General features: G+C 27.9%; 1 protein-coding gene across 1 annotated transcript; it reads right to left on the bottom strand.

Annotated features, from left to right (window-relative positions):
- Window positions 1-518: 518 nt before the first annotated feature.
- LOC130676140 (2-acylglycerol O-acyltransferase 2-A-like) lies at window positions 519-5,320 on the bottom strand. Its single transcript, XM_057482144.1, has 5 exons — window positions 4,442-5,320; window positions 2,777-3,051; window positions 2,518-2,707; window positions 829-1,028; window positions 519-733 (listed from the first exon to the last, which is right to left on the bottom strand). The coding sequence occupies exons 1-5, from the start codon at window positions 4,666-4,668 to the stop codon at window positions 576-578; spliced, it is 1,050 nt and encodes a 349-aa protein (XP_057338127.1). The 5' UTR covers window positions 4,669-5,320; the 3' UTR covers window positions 519-575.
- Window positions 5,321-9,051: the final 3,731 nt, after the last annotated feature.

The following is a 9,051-nucleotide window of genomic DNA, read 5'->3' as shown; positions in this document are numbered from 1 at the left end:
CCTGGACCCTCTTATTTAGGTGCCCTCTTATCAGGGATTTTTTGTCGGTTGAACTGTCTTCGGTTTAATAGTCGCGGCACCACTTTAAATACCCTAATTTACCGTTATTATTTCTAATGCCGTAAATTGCGGTAAATGACAGTAATCACCGCAATTTTCCGTAATTCAGATCCACCAGGGCTGTCCGCTCTATAATAATACTCATCGTCCTTCATAAATAGTTCCACTAAAAAACATTCCGTACTACTAATTAAAAATAAAAAATCATACAATACTACTGTAGTCTAGAAATAATAATTATTTTTTCCTTAATTAATTAATTAAATTTAGTTATTATTAAACGTATGAAATTAAATTATATATTAAATTTGAATTAGTATTTTAATATGAACTATAGGTTCATCTAGGTCACTTAATGTCAACTAAGCACTTTTGTACTCATTTTTTTATGCATATAAAATAAAAATGCCTTGATAATTAACATATTAAGTGTTTATGAATTTTTTCTTATCCAATACTCAATGATTATATAATAAAATTTTATTCAAATATATTACAAATATAAAAAAAAACGATTATTCTATAACCAAACTCGTATCTTTAGCATTCTTTAAATACTTGTATTTTTGTGTTTCAAAAAAATCCAGCAAATGTTCTTTAAATAGGCCATGGTATTTATCTATTTCTTGACGAGTTGGCTCAGTAATTTTTGGAACCTCTAGAGGTGCTCCTACTACAATAAATTGTTAACATTTTTTTTTGCAATACTTGAATATTATTTTATAACTATTATATATATTTTTTTATAATTTAAAATAATTATATTACCAACAACTGAGATCGGTCTTCTATTAGGTACAATACCAAATGTATATTGAAATAATCCACGACCTTTAATATATACAGGAACTAGTCCAGTATATTTTCTTACAATCTCTTGAAATTTATGTAGCAATGAATTTTCTTTAGCATGGAACTGATCATATATATCTGTTTCTCCAAATGAAAAGACGGGTACCAATGGCGCGCTATTAAAAATAAGTAAATTAATAAAAATAAATTGTAGGGCTGGGCGAATAGTGGGAACTTGCGAATTATTCGTATATCGAATCGAATCGAACTATTCGATTCTAATAATTAAAACTATTCCGTAAGTTTTCGAATTATTCGTAAATTTTCGAATTGTTCGTAAATCTTCAAATTATTCGTAAGTTTTTTAACTGTTCGTAAGTTCTCGAATTATTCGTAATTTTTCGAATAATTCGAAACCTTCATAATTATTCGAAAATCTACTATTAATTCCAAAACTTTCTTTTGAACGACTTAAAATTCTACTCTCTAAACATGAATGAGTGAAATAAGTGAATATTGACTAATTCATGTTTAGAGAGTAATACACGGAAAGAAAATTATGGGAAGTTTTGCTATGCATTATGGGAATGGTTCCCATAATGGTATAGGAATAGTACCTATACTACTATAGGGATGGTTCCCATATATTATGGGAACCATTCCCATAATAGTATGAGAATAGTTCCCATACCATTATGGGAATGGTTCCCATAATATTATGGGAACCATTCCCATAATGGTATGGGAATGGTTCCCATATTGGTATAGGAACTATTCCTATAATATTATGGGAACTACTCCCATAATGTTATGGGAACCATCCCTATAATATCATAAAATTTTTTTTTTGCACAATAGTGTAGAAATTTCACAAAATTTGAATTTTCTTCAATGTTTTGTGCTGACAAAAAATTCTTGTTAAAAATTTTAATGTTTTTTTGCCAAATACGATTTTTTTTTCAATGTTTGAATTTTTGTTTTTATGTTTAATAATATTTCTGTGTATTGTAGAAGTGATTACCACACTTCTTTAAAATAATTTTTTCATGATAATATGGGAACCATTCCCATAATATTATAGGAATGGTTCCTATAATAGTATGGGAACTATTCCTATAATTATGGGAAACATTCCTATAATTATAGGAATCGCTCCCATAATTTATGGTCGTAATTCTTATGATGGTATAGGAAAAAATTCACAAAATTATGGGAACCGCTGCCATGATTTTTTTCCGTGTAGTTTTTGAAATAATTCAAAATTTTGTCAGAGGTAAATAGAGCTTAGACACGAATCTACGAAAAAATGATTTTTTGTTACTTAAAAAACTAAGCTCTCTATTAATTAAAAATTGAATATTTAAAAGCCGACCAAAATTTTCTCAATTCGAATCGAGTAATTTAAAAAAGTTACAAATAAATAAAAAACTTTCGGATAGTTCGAAAATTGACAAATAGTTTGAATAGTTGCGAATAATTCGAAAAAATTCGAATGATACGACAAGATTTGATTTATTCGAAAAGTTACGAATAATTCATAAATTAGAATTATTCGATTCGAACCTAATTCACATACCTCTAATAAATAGTTTAATACTAATTAATAATAGTAACAATAATAATAATAATAACAATAATAATAATAATAATAATAATAATACAAACCCTGTTTTAAAAGCCATCCTAATAAAACCTTTTCTTTTGTTATAAATAATACGATAAGTTGATGGTTTACAATTTAAAGCTTCAACAGCTCCCCCAATCATTAATACAACGGCTTTATTTAAATCTTCAGAATCTTTTTTCTTATAATTCAATAAATATTCGATACTTTCAGCACTTGAACCACAAGCTCCTGAATATTTAAAATAATTATTAAAATTTTCAATTATATATAATTTATTATAAATAAATAAATATTTACCGCAGCAATACGCAAATTCTCTAAAAAATGGTGCCATAAAATGTTGATTAAGTGTGAGCATTTTAGGCTCCAGACCAGGAAATAGTTTTTTAAAATCTAAAACATCTGTTGCAAATGCCGCAAAAGCGCCGGATGCCAACATACCATGAGGATATGAACAAAATAAATAATTTCTTGACGGATCAAGATCCACAGTCTTATAAAGTTTCACTGGAAAATAATCACGGTAATAATGCCACCACCCACAATTTCTTAAAGGTAAAGTCCATCGTCTTCTATTTTAAAAATTAATTAATATCATTATTATTATTATCATTATTATAACCCTGGCGGATGATAATTACGGTAATTCACCGTACAATCTGGTATTTCTGCGATAAATTTGCAGCAATTTATGATAATTCACAGTAATATACAATAATTTACGGGATTTTACCGTGAATTACGGTACAATACGACAATTTGTGGCATTTTCACCGTAAGCACCGTATATTTTTTTTTCATTTGATAATTCTTACAGTGCAATACTTCACTTTACGGTAAAATAATGCCGGCATGCCACAATTTTACGGTAAATTACCGTTCTTTAATGCAAATTTACGGTAAAAATTCCGTACTTTTGCTGCGAAATACCGGGTATTTACTGTAAAACACCGTATCGTACTTAAATTGCGGTATCTTGCCTTAAATTACGGCGTTCCGTAGCACAATGACGGTATTTTACAGCAAATTTGCCACGACGAACGGTAAACTACGGCCATTGCTAGTAATTCACGGTATTTTGCAGTAAATTACGGTTAAATACGACAATTTGCGGCATTTTCACCGTAAGCACCGTATGTTTTTTTTCAATTTGACAATTTTTACAGTGCAATACTTCACTTTACGGTAAAATAATGCCGGCATGCCACAATTTTACGGTAAATTACCGTTATTTAATGCAAATTTACGGTAAAAATTCCGTACTTTTGCTGCGAAATACCGGGTATTTACCGTAAAATACCGTATTGTACCCAAGTTGCGGTATGTTATCGTAAATTACGGCCTTCCGCAGCAAAAGTACAGTAGTTTACGGCAAATTTGCTACGATGTGCGGTAATTTACGGCTATTGCCAGTAATTTACGGTATTTTACAGTGAATTAGGTCAAATACGACAATTTGCGGCATTTTCACTGCAAGCATCGTATGTTCTTTTACTTTTACAGTGTTTACAGTGTAATGCTTTCCTTTGCGGTAAAATACCACAGACTTGTCGCAATGATAGGTAAATTACCGCCTTCCTACTGCAAGCTTACGGTAATAATACACGAAAAAAAATAATCGTTAGCCGCTACCGATTTTTTGGTATCAGTTACGTACACACACACTCACACACACACGAGTTCACACAACACACAACGACATTCGTCAGTAGAACCGAAATAATCGGTTGCAGTTACCGAAATAATCGGTAGCGGCTACCGATTATTTTTTTCCGTGTACCGCACTCTTCTCAACATACCGAAAGTTTATCGTAAAACTACGTATGTTACCGTAAATTACGGTATTTTACTGTAGAATGCCGTAATTCTTCTGAGTACCGTAAATTACGATAATTGCCGTAATTCGGATCCGCCATCAGGGAGAATAAATTGGAACCAATTTATAAATTTAAATAAACTTACGCACGTCCACCTTTATTACACGTGTCTTTGTCATAATATAACCATGCTAAATAAATAATAACTAAATATCTTAACCATTCAGTAAAAAAAATTAAATAAATAGTCGTTAGCCAGCCAATAAAACCACCAAAAGCAAGAACAAAAATCCATGCAGCAGCAGCAAGTGTTTGCAGTCTTCTTTCTAATGGCACTCGAACTGGTGCAAATTCAATACCGAGTAACTCCATTACATTTAAATAACAACTCTTAAAAATAGTTTACACAAGTTATTTTAAATAAAATAGTTCTCGTGATATGTATTAACAGACTTCAACAGTTTTCGAATTATCACTAAGTGTTCATTGTGTACTCATGTACTTTATCACCTGTAGTATTATCGAATTTTATTTCAAGTGTATAGATAATGGAAATGTTTAAGTTTTAAAAATATTTATAAGTATTGAGTTCGGTAAATTAATTAACTAAATTGTCAATTTATTAAAATTTTAAAAATACGTTTTACAAAAAAAAAAAAAAAATGATTGAAGTAAAGAATTTTAAATAAATAAATTGATAATATAAATTATTCTCTGCGAACACTCGCGGCACATGTGTATATTTTAATGGACAAATTTAGCGGTCTACTGTTTAGGAATTAGTTATCTGTTCTATATATATATATATTTATAGACATGTATATATATGTATTATTTACACATCGGACATTATGTTTACTAGTAAATATGACGATAACAACTTGAATATTAAAAAAAAAACAAAAAATAAATTATGAAACCACTTGTCAATTTTACACAACTACGCTGTTTTTTTTTCAATAGCTACTGTTTTAAAACTCGAACTTTGTATTTGAGACTTGGTTCTTCGTGACGATAACTTTTATCTTATCATCATCAGGTGTACAAAATTAGCTTATTACTTTTCAACCGATTTCATTCATTTATATGATTATTATTAATGTTATGATAATTTAATTATTATTTTAATAACTGTAATTCGATACTTGTCATGAAAAAAATTCATGCCACTGTAGATAAGACAAACTATTATTAAGTTTTTTTTTTTAGTAAATAACACGTAATACTCATAGTTTTAACCTTGTGTTGTAATTTTAAAGGTAAATATGATGATTAAATTTTTTTTTTTTTATTTGAATAATCTTGTGTTGAAAATATCTATGATCGCGTAAACTTTTTGTGATCATTTGATATTTTAATTAAAAATGCTTAATTTTTTTTATTTACTCGATTAATTTATGCTGATATCAGAATATTAATTTGAAATTATTGGAAGTTAAAAAAAATTTAAGTTGATTTTGTACACTTTTTTTTAACTTGTAATTAAGGGGAACCACTAGTGTGATCACCTGAAAAAAAAGTAATTTTTGGGAATTTTTATAAAGAAATCTTTGGCATGAAATGTTTTAATGATTTAAAGATATATTTGTGGATTTATAATGAATACAAGATTAAATTTTTGGACCAAAAAATTGAAAATTCAGCGAGTTATTAACAATCTCTTAACGCTCCAAAAATAAGTCCGTACTGCTGCAGTGATAGCGACCACAGTCCATGGAATTAAAAAAACCAAAAAGTTTATTAAACTAAAAGGTATTTCCCGTACCATGACCCTCGGGCTAAGAAAAAAATTAAAATTTAACAAAATGGCGGGATTTAAAAAAAAAATTTCAAATTTTGCGCGAAAAGTTGATGATTTTTGGCCTGCCAAAATTACATTTTTGATTCAATTGAAAAAGTGGAGGTTCTAGGTACGTAGAAACATTTATAAAAAGAGCTGCAATTCGAATCAAATCAATCAGATGATTTGTCTTTGAGTTATAACTGTAGGAATTTTTGAAAAATGTATTTTTGAGAACCGATAAGCGGCTGCTCTTCATACGGCTGTAATTCAAAAGAACTATTTGATATGCACTTTAAACTTTTAAATTTTACTATGTTATTTTTGAAGCTATAGACTATCGAAATTTGTAAAAAAAATTGATTTTCTCAAAATTCTACACTAGTAGTCCATCTTAAAGATATAAAAAAAAAGATTTTATTTATTCAAGAGTTAATGATTATTTTAAATTGTATATAAATATCAGAAAACAATTATTTAAAATATGACATATGTTTACTGTTAATTACCTGTGAAGTCATGTAAATTAATGTAAATTAATGAAGATTTATGACAGTACATATGTACTATAAAAAAATGTGAGTCGCTTGTTGAGTCGGATTTTAATTCTTTTTTAAAAAATTTAAATCTTTAAAAATTAAATATAAATATTTTTAAATAACTTTTTTTTTTTAGTATAATTAATTATATTTTTGGCATTATGACATTATTTTATAAAATATCTATCAGTCACAATATTAATAAAATTTCATCAAGATGATTGTGCATAATTAATTTTAAAAAAATATAAATAAATACTTAAATTAGTTATCGATAATGAAAAATTATAAAATTTACTAATTAATTATCTATATTATTAAGAGAATAAGGAAAATTTTGTTCCTGTCATATCTATATGATAAAATTAGTTAATGTTATTGAAATTGGTATCATTAGATAGGTCTTGACTTGAATCTGTGCCTTTTTATACTTTAAACTCTTTTCAATTGCCAAGTATTGAGATAAATAGATTTTTCTCACCTCCGGGCGGAAAGTGCAACTTTCGTCCCGCTGTGCAAAACGAAGTTGCCGCTTTCCGCCTCCGTCGAGGAGAAAAATAGTATACACTCCTCGGGAAGTAAATAAGAAAGCCTCAGATCACATGGTTGTTGACCTCGGCTTCGCCTCGGCCAACAATTACATGTGATCTGAGACATTTCTTACTTTACTTCCCTAGGTGTGTAATATACTATATCTATATCATTCGAATTACATTTAAATTACGCGGGAAAAAAGACGATCGTATTTATTTTCTTTGAATAAATTAATACTTTAATTATTCTGTCACTAAATATGACTGAATGTCACTGAATATATAGCTAAATTATTTATATCGCGTTACTTATTCCAAAATGACAGATTTTTATGCTCCCTTTTGGTTTTAGGAAGCTTCTCAATGCCAAAAAAGTGTGCATAGAAAAAAAAAGGATTCATTGACACAAAAAATCTTTACTCGCCTAAAGAAAATTTTTACTTACCCCAATAAATTTTTTGCATTGTGAATTGAAAACAAAAATTTATTTAGAACTAGAAAAAATTACTTGGCGCAAGGAATTATTTCTTGACCAAAAAAATCTTTTCTCGCCCCAAGACAATTTTTGTATTTAATTGATAATGCATAAAATTTGTTGGTGCAAATTAAAATTTTGTTGCGGCAAGTAATCCTTTTTTTCTGCGTATTTTATAAATTTAGTAATGATATTTGGGCAGTCACGTAGTGACTGCAGGTTGCTCGTTTATTCTTATTCTAATTAATTTTAAGTATAAGTAAATAACAATGGAATATTAAGAATTATTTTTTATTTTTTCTCACTATGGATAATAACTTTTTTTTTTGTTATAATTTTTTATTCAATAGTTTATTTTAATTATAAAAATTTCCAACTGATAGTAATGGAATAAAAGTTTAAAAATTAACAGTAAGACAACAAATAAGTATTTAATAAAAAATTTGTTTTAATTAAATAACAAACTTCAATATTTTTAACATATTCTCTTTTTTTATCAAATAAATAAAAAATAAGTTTAAAATACTAGTAAGTAAATTACAAAGTAAGTGATGATCATAAATTATTTTAAATAAAAGTACGATCATAAACATTTAATGGATTGTCCGTCATTTATAGTCAACTCATAATTTAATTTTTATCAACATCTGAATAAAAACTTAAATTTATTTACTACGGGGTTTTTCTTGTCGTGTCGCCGATCGGCTTATTGACTACTTTATATAGAGATCACAAAATCATGTTAATTAATTTAAATTAAGCGTAAAAAAATTTAGCCGAAAAAGTAAAATAAATATTTGACAGTATATTAATTATAACATTAAATCCATTAATCTACAACATACATGACAATGATTGTCCATCTTTTTTAAGGTATTCTTTCATCAACAATCCACTATAAATTACAAACATTTTATTTAAAATATTCATTCAAAAATTTTTAATCTTTTAATTATTTGGTGACGTCTATTTTTTTTTCATATATTTTATGCTTCCACTTCATAAACAATCGACATCTCACCAACATAATTATATTTAAGTAATATAATTTCTATATCACCTGCATTGCGGACCAATTTTTCAGTCTGAAATTCTTCTAATCCGATTAAGGGCCAGTTTTCCAACCGGGTTTATTTTTAATCCGAGTTTTAATTATTGCTGGTATATCTATATATTCTAAATATATATTTTATACTAGCAATTTTAATTTAAACCCGAATAAAAATAAACCCGGTTGGAAAAACTGGGTCTAAGAAAATTTCAAACTGAAAAACTGGCCCTGAAACTGCAAGTTTCAATGCCTTGTTTTATCAGTCGAAACAATCCAATTTCCGACTAATGCAAACTGGCAGAAACTAATGAATTTATTTCCTAGGGATTAGTTTCTGACATCATTTTATTCCTGTTGTACTCACATGTATTTATTGC

This window comes from Microplitis mediator, chromosome 10, assembly GCF_029852145.1.
Source record: "Microplitis mediator isolate UGA2020A chromosome 10, iyMicMedi2.1, whole genome shotgun sequence".
Lineage (NCBI taxonomy): Eukaryota > Metazoa > Arthropoda > Insecta > Hymenoptera > Braconidae > Microplitis > Microplitis mediator.
The sequence above is the reverse complement of the archived record's forward strand: the minus strand, read 5'-3'. Positions and strand labels throughout refer to the sequence as shown.

Excerpts from the sequence above, each read along its gene's own strand:
- LOC130676140 (XM_057482144.1), bottom strand. The coding sequence starts at position 4,668 with ATGGAGTTACTCGGTATTGAATTTGCACCAGTTCGAGTGCCATTAGAA. Across the intron at positions 3,052-4,441 it reads TGTAATAAAGGTGGACGTGC|AAGACGATGGACTTTACCTT; the intron begins GTAAGTTTATTT and ends TTTTTAAAATAG. Across the intron at positions 2,708-2,776 it reads AGAATTTGCGTATTGCTGCG|GAGCTTGTGGTTCAAGTGCT; the intron begins GTAAATATTTAT and ends TTAAATATTCAG.